This window comes from Neofelis nebulosa, chromosome 5 (genome assembly GCF_028018385.1).
Source record: "Neofelis nebulosa isolate mNeoNeb1 chromosome 5, mNeoNeb1.pri, whole genome shotgun sequence".
In the NCBI taxonomy this organism is placed as follows: domain Eukaryota; kingdom Metazoa; phylum Chordata; class Mammalia; order Carnivora; family Felidae; genus Neofelis; species Neofelis nebulosa.
The window spans coordinates 19,217,279-19,235,220 of NC_080786.1; the positions used below are offsets into that span (position 1 = coordinate 19,217,279).

General features: G+C 39.6%; 1 protein-coding gene across 5 annotated transcripts in view; it reads right to left on the reverse strand.

Annotated features, from left to right (window-relative positions):
* UBE2E2 (ubiquitin conjugating enzyme E2 E2) overlaps positions 1 to 14,916 on the reverse strand; it is a 373,353-nt gene extending 358,437 nt beyond the window's left edge. Inside the window, exons 1-2 of one of the 5 annotated variants that reach the window (XM_058729760.1) lie at positions 14,772 to 14,916; positions 8,913 to 9,096 (exon numbers count right to left, since the gene is read on the reverse strand). In XM_058729760.1, the coding sequence (XP_058585743.1) occupies positions 8,913 to 9,088 (176 nt within the window). In that variant the 5' untranslated portion in view covers positions 9,089 to 9,096; positions 14,772 to 14,916. Of the gene's footprint in view, positions 1 to 8,912; positions 9,097 to 14,559; positions 14,622 to 14,771 lie in introns of those variants that run through there. The other 4 variants (XM_058729757.1, XM_058729759.1, XM_058729756.1 and 1 more) reach the window with 4 other exon arrangements.
* Between the last annotated feature and the right edge of the window lie 3,026 nt (positions 14,917 to 17,942).

Consider the following 17,942-nt stretch of genomic DNA (forward strand, 5'->3'; position numbering starts at 1 on the left):
AGACAAAGTTATGTTAAAAAAGACAAAGTTATGTTAAAACGTCTTCACACTCTTAACAGTTCATTAAAGTGTTATACTTTTACACTAACACTTCCCATTTGTGTGTTTTTATTTTGAAACACTAATACTGTATAAATCATCATACACAATAACATTCAAGTAGTAGCTTCTACCATGATTTTGGCAATGCACCTACAAAAGGTAAAAAGACTGGCCATGATCAGTACATGTAGCCTACAGAAACAACACTGACTTAAATTAAAATGTCACTGAACCACCCGATAACACTAACCAAAATTTCTAGTTTAAATTGGAAACCTTTGCCACATTATTTATGGATCATTCCAACTTCTGATCTGTACAAGAACCTCCCCAAATAAGATGGAAAGATGATTATTAATTAAGGCTTCTGAATGATCCAAACCACTGATAAAGAATTATCAGGATCTCATTTCAACATGTGAAACTGCTATCAAAATACAAATGGGGGCACCTGGGTGGCTCAGTTGGTTAAGCGTCCAACTTCGGTTCAGGTCATGATCTCGTGGTTTGTGGGTCTGGGCCCCGCATCAGGCTCTGTGCTGACAGCTCAGAGCCTGGAGCCCGCTTCAGATTCTGTCTCTCGCTGCCTTTGCCCCTCCCACTCATGCTTTTTCTCTCTCTCTCTCTCTCTCAAAAATGAATAAATGTTACAAAAAATTTTTTTAATATAAATGGTATTCCTCCCTAAAGCCGCTAGGTTGGAGCAGGTAGAGGCTTTCCAGTTTGACATTGTTCCTTCTGCGTGGACTATCCTAATAATATGCAGATAACCGTCTTAATGTCATTGCCCGAGATTCATGCAAAAAGAACTTTTTTTAAAACCTGCTTTTCCCATGTGTTATTTTTCAACTTTGACTTTTAACTGCATCTAATTCCTTATATACATATACAAAGGCTAACAGTGCTACAACGTTTTAGAAGACTATACTTAAAATTTTTCAACTTTGACTTTTAACTGCATCTAATTCCTCATATACATATACAAAGGCTAACAGTGCTACAACGTTTTAGAAGACTATACTTAGCAATCTCTTAACTAGCATTCTTCTCTTAAATACCATTATTAAAGAGAGGCTTCGTTAAACCAAGATACAAAAAAAATTCTCAAAACCATTTCTTGTCCTTAGCTTTGGTTTTTAAACATGAGATTTGCTAACTGGATGCCTGTTATCTGGTAATTATTGTGATAGTAAATGGATGATAGTTACTAAAGTACCCTAAAAAATAAGAATCTGAAAACATTTACTCTCAATTTCATTTCATGTCTTTTTCAAGGCAACAAATGAAAATACAGAAATAGACGTGACTCCTCTGAGAGGACTGGCATCAATTTCCTAAAGGAATTGCATGTTACTAACATAATTTTCACTTTTCTAAGCCATGTGATTCAAGGTTGGGGAGGCATTATGAAGTTGAGAAAGACTTATAAGTTCAAAGCCAAAAACACTTTCATTTTAATTCTGCTATGCCATTAATTGAGAGTTATTCAGTAAAAAGACTGTTCACACCTGCATTCTCTTTCTTTCTCTCTCTCTGAGCCTCAGCTTTCTATCCTATAAAATGAAGAGGTTTATTTTCCATCCTAAAAAATGAAGAGGTTAACTTCATGATCAGTTTTATCTTTAAAACATATGATTCCTTCTGATATGGATTCTATGATGTGTTCACATACATATAAAGTATATGCAATCTATAATTAAATGAGAAATCTCAAAGATCTGATATAGAGGAACACCCTTTATGGATCTCACACAAATGTATACAACAGGCACTTGACAACTAATAAGTCCAGGTTAAGGACAGTAAACTAAGCACACACATATCCACCTCCTATCCCTTCAGAACTCCACTCGGGGCAGGCAGGAAAGGGCAGGGAGGCAAAATACAGAAAGTGCAAAAAGGAATAAACAGCAAAGAAAAGGAGATGAGAAGTTTCAGTATATTTCTGGAAGACAAAGCAGACAGGTGTAAATTAAACAGGTGGAGATGGCCAAGAAAAGGGGCTGCAGAGTGTGTAAAAATATAATAAAGACTGGGGCGCCTGGGTGGCTCAGTCAGTTAAGCATCCTTGATTTCAGCTCAAATCATGATCTTATGGTCATGGGATTGGGCCCTATTTGGGGCTCTGCACTGGCAATGAGGAGCCTGCCTGGGATTCTCTCTTTCTCCCTCTCTCTCATTCTGCCTCTCCCTTGCTCCTGCATGCATGCCCTCTCTCGCCCTCTCTCTCAAAATAAATAAGCATTTTTAAAAAAGAATATGATAAAGACACATTATTAAGAGGAGGGGAGACAACCAGAAATTCCAGAAGAAAAACACCTAGGTAAGAAAAGCATAGATCAGGGCCCTGGGTGGCTCAGTCAGTTAAGCAATAGACTCTTGATTTCGGCTCAGGTCATGATCTCACAGTTTGTGAGTTCAAGCCCCGCATCAGGCTCTGTGCTGAGAGTGTGGGGCCCACTTGGGATTCTCTCTCTCCCTCCCTCTCTCTGCCCCTCCCAAGCTCTCTCTCAAAATAAATAAACTTCAAAAAAATTATTCAACAAATAGGTGAAAATACTGTATATAATTTAGACTTATGCAGAAAAACCAATAGAAGGACTAAAACCAGAGATGGCTAAGAGAGAGAGAGTCTGCTTCAAGACAACTGGGATAGGAAGGTATTTGGACAGAAAATTGTTGCTTTCCATTAAATAGGTCTCTGTACTACTTAGTTAGCAGAAACATGAATAACTTATACAAATTGTTTTTAAACCAAGAGGACCAAAAGAATAGGCATTCAAGAGTGAGCTTAAACTGTCAATGTAAACTTTTTGACATAAAAGAATTTCTTTGGGATTTTCAAATAACTCATCTTACTTTATGCTTACACTGTCCCTTTTGATTTAAAAATTGATAAATCAGGGGCACCTGGATGGCTCCGTAGGTTAAGCATCCGACTCCTGATTTCCGTTCAGGTCATGATCTCACGGTTTGTGAGACTGAGCCCTGTGTTCGGCTCTACACAGATAATGCGGAACCTGCTTGAGATTCTCTGCTCTCTCTCGGTCCTCCCCTGCTGCCCCCAACACTTGTGTGTGTTCTCTAAGTAAATTTTTAAAAAGCTGATAAATCATAATTTTCTGTCAAATAATGGAACTTGAACACCTCTGGATGTCTATAATTCCAGATCTAATTATTCAATACAAAAAGCAATTTATTGATAAACTTGACAACTCTAAGCAGTGAGTCAATATATTAAAATATATTTTGTGGGGGCGCCTGGGTGGCGCAGTCGGTTAAGCGTCCGACTTCAGCCAGGTCACGATCTCGCGGTCCGTGAGTTCGAGCCCCGCGTCAGGCTCTGGGCTGATGGCTCGGAGCCTGGAGCCTGTTTCCGATTCTGTGTCTCCCTCTCTCTCTGCCCCTCCCCCGTTCATGCTCTGTCTCTCTCTGTCCCAAAAATAAATAAAAAATGTTGAAAAAAAAATTAAAAAAAAAAAAAAAAAAATATATATATATATTTTGTGCCACACCTAAGAATGGATATATTTCTCTTGACAATATATTCATTGCTTTTCTTGACGGAAAAGATTATACTAAGAATTGCTATTTAAACAGTTGCAAGATGTCCTGCTGCTTTCAATGACAGCAATTCAATTCTATCTCAAAAGCTGTGATCATGGTATGTATTAAGTTTCGCAGTCTTGACTTGTGGGGTAAGAAAGGTAGCTATTTCAGGCACTGTCCCTTAGGGTGAGGAAAAATGAAAAAGTATCAATAATTCACACTTACAATGTACCTTTCACATGATGATCTTAGTCTATTAAAAGTGAATTAAATAAATCTCACAAAATTCTCTAAGCATTACTGTTTTATCATTTCCCATTTAAAAGATAAGGAAACTAAGGCTAGTTATTGTACACTGGTAAGGTGAGAGGCAATTATCTTGCTAAGTCAAACAAATAAATGACCTCTCTCTTATCAAAACTTTGAAGACAAAATTATTTCTTTATATATAAATCAACTAGACAATTGGCTAAATTCTCAATTTCCATCTAGCAGTGCCACTTCTTTGGTTATTAAGATACTTAAGTCAGCAAATGCACATAGTTATGGAGACAAGTCGGAAGCAAAATACAAACTAAATTTCAGTTTGAAAGACTTCACCTAATACCTTAACTGTTCCAAGAATGGTAAGAGTTACTGCATGTGACTGTCATTCGCTAAAAAGAATGGAGTGAGGGGAGGGGAAAAGAAACAACAATCAGGATTCATTTAGACTTAATTGAAGAATATGGTACCAAAATCATAGATATGCTTATGCTTACACTGTCCCTTTTGATTTAAAAGAAGGTATGAAGCATGCATTTTAACATCAACATATTGGTTTAATGGCTCGGAAAAAATGAAGCAGTACGTGTGTACTGACATATTTCAAACACACATATTTCAGGTTAAAGAAAATTCAGGGGGGGCACCTGGGTGGTTCAGTAAGTTAGTTAAGCATCCAACTTCAGCTCAAGTCATGATCTCACATGGGTTTGAGCCCCTCACTGGGCTCTGTGCTGACAGCTCAGAGCCTAGAGCCTGCTTTGGATTCTGTGTCTTCCTCTCTCTCTGCCCCTCCCCAGCTTGTGCTCTCTCTCTCAAAAACAAATAAACAAACATTAAAAAGGGGGCACCTGGGCGGCTCAGTTGGTTAAGCGCCTACTTTGGCTCAGGTCATGATCTCGCAGTTTGCCAGCTGGAGCCCGACATAGGGCTGTGTGCTCACAGCTCAGAGTCTGGAACCTGTTCTGGATTCTGTGTCTCCCTCTCTCTCTGCCCTCCCCCCACTCGTGGTGTGTGTGTGTGTGTGTGTGTCTCAAAAATAAAATAAACATTAAAAAATTTTTTTAAAAACATTAAGACAAAAACGATTCAGGAACTCACTCAGGTCCAAGTAGAGCATGAATATTTGGACATGGGAATTCACAAAGGTATTTTCTTAACAGTTATTTAAAAATAAAAAAGGGTGCCACCAAAATGCCTTTCTATATTCTTAAATGGACTGTATTCCTTGGCCACCTGAGAACTCCTACTCTAACCAACTGAATCAACTGGTCAAAACCTTTGAAAATGAAATTATTATCAAGAAAAACACCACTCAATTAATCACTAAAAATTTTTAAATTTCGAAGTAGTCTCTGAATTAACCTAGAAAAGACAGAGTCAATGCACATAATAAGCCTAAAGTTTAATTCTGAATGGTGATATAAACTATATATCCGTGATTTTAAGATATCCTCAATAAATATTTTTGCACAATGCATCCTGAGTTCAGAAACATTAAAAAAGTTTTTATGTGTACATTTAGAATCAAGAAGATGAAGTAATTATAAAAGATTATCTATAAAGAGTACTAATTCATTCTAATGTAGAAAACCATAATAAACGTTTACACTGGAACACACTGGAATCCACCCTTCAACCTAACAAAAATTTAGAGTCTAAAACCAAATAGCAGTATGTCCAGTAAAATCACAATGTCTACTCCAAACAAAGTTAATTTGGAATAAATGTGATTTAAAATTCACAGTTACAGATGTGTCAACACTTGAAAGCAGTACAGTCAATTCAATGACGAGCTCAAAATAATTGTTTTACTGAACTGACTAGTCAATCAAATAAAATCATCAAAATGTGTCACTGCTAGACATAGTCCAACTACATACTTGCAAATATAACAAGTGACATAGACATTATCAAGATAAAAGCACGTCAATTTTTTAAGAAACAAATTCTTGCCAAGGAGCAAAAACTGATCAAATATGTAACTATAATCTTCCTCTTACCTCAAAATAGATGAAATTAACTTATACCATTGTTTAAATAAAGTGTCCACTTAAATGATTCCTATATTCTATGTCACTCTTCCATAATACCTTAAAAACTGAGATTTTTTTTAAAAATACATTTCTACACAAAAGTATTAGTTCTTCAGTTACAGCACATTTCATGCAATTGAGCACTTATGTACAAAGTAATTTTCCCGAGTTACGTAAAATACACATAATCACAGCATCTGAGTATTTCTAGTTCAACAGTAGTATTATGTCCTCAAAGGTTAACATAGATCTCATTTTCCTAAAGTTTATCAAATGAACTTAAAAAACATCTACAAGACTTTAGGTGGCACAAAGTCTATAAATGACAGCACCACTGTATGAGACCTTACTAGATGGCAAATAAATGCTTTATCATATTTAGTCCTCATGACGGCCTTGTGAAGAAGTACCATTATTATCTCCATTTTACAGAAAAGGAAACTGAGGTTGGAAACGTTAAATTATGTATCTCAGATCACAGAGCTGCTAAATGCCAGAACCTATAATCAAACCCAGATCCCAGCTCTAGAGTCCAACCTGTGTACTTCTTCTGATAAATTATCTCTTATAAAATGACACTATATGGAAAAGACTTCTCATCTGAATAAAAATTAACAATAATAAATTAGAATTTTATTTTGAAATGATCTCTAACTTTGAATCTTCTGCACACATTAGTACTGGGATCTTAATTATCCATGGAAGAACCAATCCCTACAATCAAATCAAGGTTCTAAGACACCTGTAAGTAAATACTGTGACTCTACTATGGTAGGCACTATAGATATAATGATGAATTTAAAAGATGTGGGTGTCTGCCTTCCTGATTCTCAATTTTTTCCTGAGTTCTTAGAATTTAAGCAAAGATAGAAAAAAATAAAATAACTTCACTATCAACTAAGTTGGAGGAAAAGATGAGTGAAAAATTAAGCTTTCTCTTTTAACTCAGACAATACTTCCTACTCTGACCCCTGCAATAATACCAATTACTATTATGCGCCGATCAGGCACTGTCTTGGATTCTTTACATACATGTACTATCTCAAAACTAGATCTTATCCTCTTTTTAAAGGGGAAGGGGAGGGACTAGGTTTGACTATATAATGTATACTTCGGGGGTTTTCTTTTTATTTTTTTTAATGTGTATTTATTTTTGAGAGAGAGATAGAGCACGAGTGGAGGAGGGGCAGAGAGAGAGGGAGACACAGAGTCCGAAGCAGGCTCCAGGCTCTGAGCTGTTAGCATGGAGCCTGATGTGGGGCTTGAACTCATAACCTGAGCTGAAGTCAGACACTTAACCGACTGAGCCACCAGGTGCCCCTATAATCTATACTTTGTACACACTGTAGTAAAATAAAGTAAAATATTACCCATGTACTTGAAAAAATCATGCAATCCTCACTTTCACACATTGTACACTTAATGATCTCTCACACACAGAATTTGGTCTTTTGATACATCACTCAATTATGATTTTTAGGGATTATGGAGATCCTCCTAATGAGGGGGAAAGTCAGGGCCTCATGAAACAGACAGGAGTCTTTGCTAACTAGCATCATGGGACAACTGAGCACAAACCCAGGCAAAGCACTATCCCAACTCTACTTCCCACAGACCTGGACAGCCCATTCTCTCCCTTTTCTGACAAGCTGAAGATGCCCTGTGAAAATCCTCATTATCAGAAGCTGATGACTGAATTACAGTTTCCTCATTTACATGCAGGTACACTCTATAACTGAGTACCTCTTATCCACTCACTCACCCCAACCTTTCTTTCATCTTAATGTCATATTTTCTCCATTCCTACCTTTCTTATCCATACTAACTCCACCCCACATTTCCCAGCAGCAGGTCATTTTGTGCTGTGGCCAGCCAGCAGAGGGGTCATCGGGTCAGCCGACTAAAGCCCTCTGGACTTGTGGGGAGATAGCAAAACTAAACGGAACCCTGTTCTCCCACATTGGCATGTTCTAGTATAGAGGTTTAAAGCTTGAGGCCACCTGACTTTCACACCACTCCTTCAAGAGAGATCAGAGACCAGCACCACACTTCTGGGAAGGAGTTGACTACCCTAGTCCCTTGGCATAAGTTGCTGACCACTCACTATCACTCCAACATCTCTCCCTAGAAGCTCATGTCCCACCAGGAGGCCTGAGAAGGTTCTTCCCAATCCTGTGGATTGACTACACCAGAGGGAAACAAGGTCTACTACACCATAATGGTTTTGGATCATCAGGAAACAGATCCTCCTAATTCATACTATCCAATAAATATAAAGCTATCATTGAACATTCACATTCCACTATGTCTAAAAATTACAGATTGCTTTCATTATGCTTCCTATTTGATATTTTTTAAAAGGTATTAGAAAATAAGACCATTAAACCACAAAATCAGGAAAAACTGTATTAAATTTAGTTTACTTCTAAATTCTTTTCCAAGACACATTCTATAATTAAACAATATTAAAGCAGATTCTCTGGTGAGTCCAGTCCTCATAAGCAATTGATGTGGTAATAGAGACTCATTCAAATATCTACCTTCCAGATGTATCTACTGTCTAGAGAAAAAAAAAATCTGTATCAAGACAGAGTCACTGCCTTATATAATGAAACCAAGATATGTTTGTTGCTAACTTCAGCATTTCTAACTTTACTAACAAGTAGTAGAAAATATACATCATTCAAAAACTATTTTAACAGATTCCTACTCACTCTTCCATGTTGCTGAACAGAATAAAATATTTATGGTCGAGTAAACTAAACTACCACACTTTTACACACGTTTTCCTATATATGCTCACTTATTAAATAATACAAACACACACACAATGAATATGTATTTTTATGAATTTGTCTATTCATATACAGATTTATTACATTACATTTATTACATTACATTACAGATGTATTCAATACAGATTTATGAATCTGTATCCCAAATAAATGATTAAATACAAAAGAGAGAACTTAAGATGATAAATTGATACTAAAACCAAAAAGGTTAAAATTATTAAGGTACCTTTTAGCACTAGTTGACAATTTAGCAGCTGTTTTGCTGGATATTTTTCCCTCCTTTTTCTTGGGCTGAACTTGCTCTCTTTCTGGTTCTTGCTGAACACTTTCACGCTGGTCTCCATCAGAACTTCCTCCACTAGTGCTTGGACTGTCATCAACTCTTTGTGCCTCAGTGGACATTTTAGATCCTGGATTAAAAATCAAAGATCATTTATTTAGTTGTGGGAGGACGACAGTAAGTTACCTCTAGAACAGAGAGAAAGAGAGCCTGCAAGTAGAATTAAGTAAAACTAATATAAAATGAACAGGGTGGTCATTTACAAAACAACTTTGGGAGCTGCCAAAACTTTTCTTTCAAAACGTACTGAGAAGAAGAAAGAAAACATACAAAATGTATACACAAAACATTCATAGCAACATTATTCACAGAGCCAAAAAGAGGAAACAACTCAAATGTCCACTAACTGATAAATGGATAAACCGAATGTGATACAGCCACACAACAGTGTATTATTCATCCATACAAAGGAATGAAGTACAATATGTACACACCACAACATGGATGAACTTTGAAAACATCATGCTCATTGAAAGAAGTCAGTCACAAAGGACAATAAACTGTATGATTCCATTTACACAGAATGTCCGGAATAGGCAAATTCACAGACAGAGAAGTTGGTAAATGGTTGTCAGGGAGTAGGAGTGAGGGAAGAATGCAGAAGGACTGCTAATAGGTATAAAGTATGCTTTTGGGTTGATGAAAATGTTCTTAAATTAGATAATGGTGATGCTGTGGGGCGCCTTGGTGGCTCAGTCGGTTAAGCGTCCGACTTCGGCTCAGGTCATGATCTCACAGTTCATGAGTTCAAGCGCCTCATCAGGTTCTGTGCTGACAACTCAGAGCCTGAAGCCTGCTTTGGATTCCTTGTCTCCCTCTCTCTCTGCCCCTCCCCTGCTCACATTCTGTCTCTCTCTCTCTCTCTCTCTCAAAAATAAACATTTAAAAAAATGTTTTAAAAATAATAGTGATGTTGTACAACTCTAAATATTCTGAAAAACTACTAAGTTAAAATTCTCCAAGCTAGTCAATTATTTTAAGTAACCTTTCTGATAACAGAAGAACACAAAAGAACACAGAGGCCTGCATGATTCTAAATAAAACCTGAACCATATGATGGTGTCAGCACTGATCGAGCAATATACCAAGCAACTGTGTTTCACAAGAAATGGAGACTGTATTGAGATGGTGAAGGATTCTTTTTTTTCCAGCCTTGGATAAAATATCCCTAAAGACTTTCAAATTCCCTTTGCTCTTAGTTCATGTTCCCCAAGCAGCTCTAATTCTCAACTCAATTTCCTTAATACCTACCTTGATACATAGGTATATAACTGCTATAACCTGGCTAGCAGATACAAAAAAATTCTAGTAAGTGAAAAGGGATATCCCCTCTGAACTGTCATTCCATAATAATCAATTCCTGAGTTTGGTTTCTATGAAGACATTCCTTACAACCAAACTAGCTTAAAGTGTACTGACAACTCTAACCAAACTGACAAATCAGTGTCCAGGCTCAAAAGGGCCTTGTGCTCGCCATGTTACCGACACCTAAGAAGTACTTTGTAAAAGAAAGATACCTCAAATAAAGCACTGTTTTTTATTACTGTAATTAGTCTAAATGTATAGCTAGTTGACAGTGATGAAAATTCACCCCCACCGAAGATTTAACTTACAGCTTCCTCTAAATGAAAGTGATTTCATAATACAAGTCTTTAATGGGTTGAAATTTTTATGGTAAGACAAACCAAAAAGCACTGCAAGAGAATGATCCGGATGCAGAGAGGTGAAGAGTCAACAGAAGATACTGAATGCCTTCAAAGACACATCACACAAACACAACACCACCCCTCTCAACTCCAACAGCTCCCTTCCCCCAGGCCAAACAAAAATACATCTGTACAAGCAGCTCTGAAAACACACTGACGGAGAAATGTGACTGCTCTTCTACCTGTTCTGTAAATGGAGATCATCAGTCTCCACAGCTGTGACATCTTTTATGAGCACTAAAGTCACTTAATAGAATACTGAAATTTTATACCAGTATGTTTCAAGTCTAGCTGTAACAGTCCTAACATATATTTCTTGCTTTTTTTTCATTTTTATTTCACTTTAATTCTTATCCTTGGATTTAACATTGATTTTTTTTCCAGTTTCTTTCAGTTAAAATATATCAGAAGTTCAAAATCTTATAAGTATGTACATAAAAGCGGGTTAGAGCAGATGCGCACGGAAGTGAGAAAGAGAACAATTCTCAGGGAAAGGTCCTTGGATATAGCAAAATGCTGTTGGCAATATTTGAAGAAATGTGAAATGAGTGAGAAATCATTTTATACATCTTAAACCAGAAGCAACCCATTGTATGAAAAATATACAGAAGCCTAAATGAAATAAAATTCTTTTTTACTGAACTTGGTCCTTCAGTTTAATAATCTATGCCTAGAGTTTCAGTTCTATCTTACATTAGTTATAAAGCTACACATTCTTCTCAATGTTCTTATTTATGTACATTTGCACAATAATAATGCTATGAGTATATAATTACTCGAAAGATTACTCAATGACTCAATCTGAGCCAAACTCAACTTTCAAACACCACTCCAGAATATCAGAAGACTAATCTCTCCAGAGAATTATTAAAAAATACTATTATGGAGCTCCTGGCTGGCTCAGTTGGTAGAACATGCAACTCTTCATCTCAGGGTTGTGAGTTCAAGCCCCATACTGGTGTAGAGATTACTAACTAAATTAAATTAAGAAAAAAAAACTATTAAAAATATCCAAGTAGGGAGTGAGTGCTAATAGGTATGGAGTTTCTTTTTTGAGGTGCTGAAAATGTTCTAAAATCAGAGAGTTGTGACGGTTGCACATCCTTGTAAATATATACTAAGACCACTTAGTATACTGTATACTTTGAAACAGTGAGTTTTGCAGTATGTGGAATACATCTCCATAAAGTGGTTATTAATAAAATGGATTTGAGTCTCAGTGTGTTTGGCCGCTGGGAGTCTAGAGAACTGACAGATCAAGAATTGAATGGAGAAGTATTTGATTATGTGGATACTAAAAGAAGGCCAACAGAGGATAAGTATTAGAGGAAATCCTTAGCTGAAGAAAAATTCTTGAAGTGTACCGTATAGACAAAAAAGTACACAAATGTTGAGTGTTGGCCAATGAACTGTCATGAACTGAACACACTTGTGTTACCAGTATCCAGACCAAGAAATACAGCATATGCATCACCTCCTGTCACTACCCTAACTTCTAATACCATGTCTTGCCCAACTTTTAATTTTATATATAGAAATCATATGATGATATACTCAAGTTTGGCTCCTTTCCATAAAAAAAGAAACCCAAATAAAGGTATAATTTCTATAGTTTCACAATAAAGAAAAATATTTCATTTCCACTTTTGACCTAAGACAACTTTATTTCATCTGAATCTTAACCTACAGATAAGAAATTCATCTGAGACCGCTAATAACCACTACAGAAACTTACAGAAACAGAGTTTTCGTTTCTTTTTCAAATATCAAGAGTAAGGCAAATTTCCACTGATTTTGGTTTTGAAATGCCTAAGTACAGAAAAAAGTATTGGAAAAAAATTATTGTACCACTCAGGTGACAACTGATTTTTACGAAGAAAAAGCAGTCTACAAGCATTTTAATTAGGTTTAAGTATGAAATTGTTTTGTCTTTCCAAAATACAAATGAATAAAAAGTCATGAATTAAAAGTCTTTAAAGTTATCTTCTAAATCAGCATTTTTAAATTATCTTTAAGATTAATTCCTACTTAGGTAATTTGATCGAACCATAGAAGGAAGATAAACTTAAATTCCAGAGTTATAAACATAGTGTTCTTCTTCAATGATAGTTTCAAAGCTAATAAGATATCCCAATTTCTATTTTTATTATGGACTCAAAGTAAATCTTGGTTTCTAAACATAAAATAGAAAGGTGGACTTTTCCTCAAACATGTTATATTAAAAGTTTGGATGTTGTTTCTTCTTCAACACACAAAATAATCTTGTATTATAGCTGTGTACTCTATGTCCTAATTACATGCAGTCCTGGAAATCAGCAATATAATAAATGAAACTCACATGTTCCATAAAAATGAAATGATTCGGTTCTAAATATAACTGATAAGGTAAAAACAACTATAGTCACTTCATAAATCCAACTACTGTCCAGATAAGCCTTATAACTGTATCTCATGGTATAAAACTGCAAAAGCAAATGTTCATTTGAGCTTTTACAACAGGAAAACGCTTAATCCTGTCTTTTGATATCTTATTTGTCTTCCTACTCAGATTTCTGAACTTACCTAAAATGTAAAATAAAATACAATTTTTGAAGAAAAGGTGCTATGTTCTGGGGGAGATATAATGGGGTATGACATTAAACACTATCGTCAGCATCAGCCCATATGCAAAAACACTAAAGAGCCAGAGCGTCCAAACCGCTGAGACAATTATTTAAATTGCAAGGTCCAGACTGAATTATCACATATACAGAAACATACTTTTTAAAGAATCAGGAATTAAAAAAAAACAAAAAACTAAGAAGACCTTAAAATCTTTCCAAAGCGCTAGATAATCCGAAGGTAAACCCTAGCACTTTCTTTTGTACTTTTAAATAAAAATATTTCAGTAAACTCTCAAGAATACACAATACAAAACGATGAATCTTGAAAACATGCAAATAGGTCTAACAGCCACCGAGCACAGGATGATGTCTTTCTAAAGCGGCCTTAATTTCCTTAAGGGAAGATGGATTGGACATTTCTGGTTGGTCGTGGGAAAAAAAAAAAAAAAACCCACAAGAAGCTACGCTTTATCTTCATTAGAAATGGTAAAGGGCAAAAGGATCAAAACATTATGAGAGAAGAGAGGGGGAGAAGTGGGGGAAGGAGGGCAGAGGGAATCCAGTTTCAAACCAGGCCAGTGGGGGCTGCAGAGAAGAGACCAGAGAAAAATGGGCTTCGGCTCCAAACTGTGACAAGCGCTAGGCTTCACAAAAGACCAATACAACACCCGGGCATACACAAACACACCCCACAAGGTCTTTTCCAGGAGGGCCACGGGGTTCGGTGGCGGCGCCAGACCCGGCACTCGCCAGAGAGACACCATGTGCAGCAATTATGCAATTAGGGAAAATAGCAAAAGATCAAGCCGGGCACTTTCCACCGTGACATTTATCCAGTACTTTTGCAAAGACTTAGTTCCAGGATGCGGCTGGGAAAGCAAAGGGGCTGGAAGGGTGGCGAAGGATGGGGAACTGAGAACGGAAGGGGGTAGAAGATGGACAGGCAGGGACGAGGCGGGCGGGGGTGGGGGGGGGGGAGATAGGAAGGAGGGGGAGGGGTGGAAAGGGCGAGAAACAGGGGCAGGAGGCTCGCGGGAGGGGGCGCCGGGAATGGGGCACGCTAGGGAGCAGAGAAGGAGAACTAGGGTGCAATTGGTGTAAGGAGAGACCTGCGACGTGGAGAGGAGGTTGGGGGGGGGGACGCCCACTAGAGGGGGGACGCCAGCTAGAGGGAGGACGCCGGGGACTGGAGTGGGGGAGCACCGGCGAGGCCCGGGCGAATACCTGAGGGAGGGGCGTCTGCGCAGGTCACGGGCTAGAGCCCAAGCGCTGCGAAAGAGGGCTGCGGAGGCGGGGGGCGGAGGGGGGGCGCTGGGAGGGCCGAGGACGGGGTGTCCCCGCAGACGGTCTTGTCACCGAAAGCCGGACCCGCGCACCACGCACCCGGCCGCCCGGCCACGCCTGTCCCCGCCGCGCTCGCGCCCGCCCGGACTCACCCTCAGCGCCGCCGCCGCTGCCCGCGGCCGTTCCAGCTCCGGCTCCCGAGGCTGCTGCCCGCGGCTGCTGCTGCGGCCGCCCCTGACTCCTGGAAAGTGAAGCCACCGCCTCCGCGAGACGCTGCCTCCGCCCGGCCGTCCGCGCGCGCGCCCGCGAGTGCGCGTGCCCGTGTGCCCGCCCGGGAGAGACCGCGAGAGCGCCAGCCCCACGTCGGCCGTGCCGTGCCGCGCGCCTCCCGGCACCCCAAGCCCGCTCCGCCCCGCCTCCTCCCGGCGCGTGGCCGCGAGGGGGCGGTGGCGGGCGCGCGCACGGGCTAACTGCCCGGCCGGCCTGGCGAGGGGGCGGGGAAGCGGCACGGAAAAGTAAAGTGACAGCCGAGTCCCGCGAGTGAGCCGTGGCGGGGGTGGGCGAGGGCTGTCCCACGGAAAAGGAAAGGCAGGGACCAGGAGAGGAGAGGGAAACAGAGGCTAACGAGGCGACTTGAGGGGAAGGGACGCGGGGACCTTGACGGGCACGCGCATTAAAGGGCAATGCTGGCTGGGGGGGTGGGGAAGGGGAATTGCCCTAAGACGAAGCTGGGTGCGGCGTTTTACCCCCAGCCACTGCAGCCGTGGGCTGCACACTTGCCTCACAGTGTTCGCAAAGTAACTACAGGGACTGACCCTGTTGACATATTAACCAAAACTCAGACGCTTGGTTCCCACATGCACCCAAGATGAGAAAACTTCGCACTAGCCTGGAAAGTTCGCGAAGGCTAACCCAGACTCTCTACCCTACACTGCAACAGTAAAATCCTTCAGCCTTTTGGGTTGTCCTGGCCTAGAATGTGCACGGTAGCTAGGAGCTCCAAGCCATTTTAACCCTGGGATATTCGGGAGAGAGGAGAAAGGAGGAGGATGTTTGGGAGAGAGGTGAAAGAGCGAGTGGGAGCTGCCTTAATGCCCAGTTAAAGGCAATGGGAACAGTAGCAGTGCTGTGGGTGACCTGAGGGAACGTCGTGTTCCCCTATAATCTTCACCCCAAATAACCATAAAAAAAAAAAAAGAACCCACGCCTGTCATGCAAACTCAGCTTCCACAAAATTTCCCCCACCTCCAACCCTAGCTCCTTTTGCCAAATGATTGCTATTGCCGCTCCTAGACCTCTCCTATATAGGACCTGTCGCTATATATGTGACATACTCTGGAGCTGGCACCGTATGTGGGGAAAGTGGCTGCAGATAGCCTCCATAGAGTCCAGCTCAATTCAAACAGCCTAAAGAAATCAGTGCAATAAGACCTGTGAGGACAGGAGCAAGTCAAGATCCATACATGTGTCTCAAACTGAAAATCCTTTCATCAAATGCTTTCTTCAAAAACTATTACTTCATCGCATCCCTGAAAACTGGCAAAAGCAGGTATTGGCTTCCAACCTCCATAAATCACTACTGAGTAAAAAGTGGGTGTGCTCTTGTGTATTTCTTCTATGCAACACTCAACGGTATCAACAGGCCCTGTTGCCCTTAGACTCTAAAATATGTATTGGAAGACTACCAATTAGCATATTCTGAGATTCTTACCAATTATATAGCCATATATACCTCTCACATGGTGCAATATATTAGCAGAAAGAGATGACATAATGCACAAAATTTGCTTTTTAATATTAGAATATGACCAAAATAGAACATTTGATAGATTGTCTTGAATGTGTGAAAAATTTTACATCGTTAAATATGTGTATTTTAATATTTTCATTTGACTGATTGTGTATTAGTGCATTTTGTGATGGTTTGGTGAAGATAGATGATGGCATCCCCGTTTTCTAGATCTCTATGCTTTTCTCCAAACAGAGAACTCTTAAATGTACTCAGGTGGATATCCTGTTGGGTTTTGTTTGTTTCTAATGAATATTTTATAACAAAGCACTCTTCTGTTACAGCAAATAACAATACTGCATTTATCTGTAGTTGTTTTCACTGTTGTATAGTATTTACTGAACTTAGGAAGTTAAGGATATAATACAAATCAGAATTGCCCTTTTCATTAAGTCAGGGAATGCCTGTTGAGTAATAGGCACTGTATAGTTGGTTGGGATATGACATTGAATAAAAGAGAAAAATCCCTGTCCTCACAAAACTTCCCTATTTTTGACCTTTCTCTTTGTTTTAAGAGCTACATCCAATTCATCTGCAAATTCTGTTGACTCTGGGGGCGCCTGGGTGGCGCAGTCGGTTAAGCGTCCGACTTCAGCCAGGTCACGATCTCGCGGTCCGTGAGTTCGAGCCCCGCGTCAGGCTCTGGGCTGATGGCTCAGAGCCTGGAGCCTGTTTCCGATTCTGTGTCTCCCTCTCTCTCTGCCCCTCCCCCGTTCATGCTCTGTCTCTCTCTGTCCCAAAAATAAAAAAAAATAAAAAAAAAAAAAACGTTGAAAAAAATTCTGTTGACTCTGCCTTAATTTTTGAATACACCCTGAAAAGTATCCACTTCTTCCCACCTCCCTCCCCACAGCTAATACCCTAATCCAAGCTACCATCATCTCTCAACAAGAGACTCCTACCTGACTACCTACTATCCCTCCATTCCCCCCACCCTCCATCCCAACGTACAATAGTCTAAGTTGTCCTTTAAAATCTAGGTCTCTCGTCTTCTCAAAACCTCCAATGGCTTTCCATCCTAGAGCAACAGACAAATTTCTTACAATGACTGCACGGCCCTACATGATCTGCCCACTACCCTCAACTAGGACCCCTCTGACCTCACATTGTACAACTTCACCCTATCCTCATCTCCCTCCAGCCAGAATGGGACACACCAAACATTACTCGGCCTCAACGCTTCTGACTTAACAATCTCCTGTCTCTAGAACCTTTTTCCCTTCACCTCTCCCCACCTCCAGCACTTCCTATAACCCCTACTATGCTTTCTTTTTTGCATGATCATCATAATAAATTCTAAAATAGTATATTTTTACTTATTTGTTTATTTTAGTCTTCTATTTCTCCCCTGCTCTTCCCTCCTTCCCTCCTCCACATATAAGTACCTTGGTAACAAGGATTTTGTTGTCTGAGGTTCATTGCTATATATATATTCAATAAATATTGGTGCAGTGAATGAACTTGACCTCTGTTGATTACACAATAGACATTGTTTTAATTTCTCCAATAATAATAATTAGCGTTTAGTGTGTTC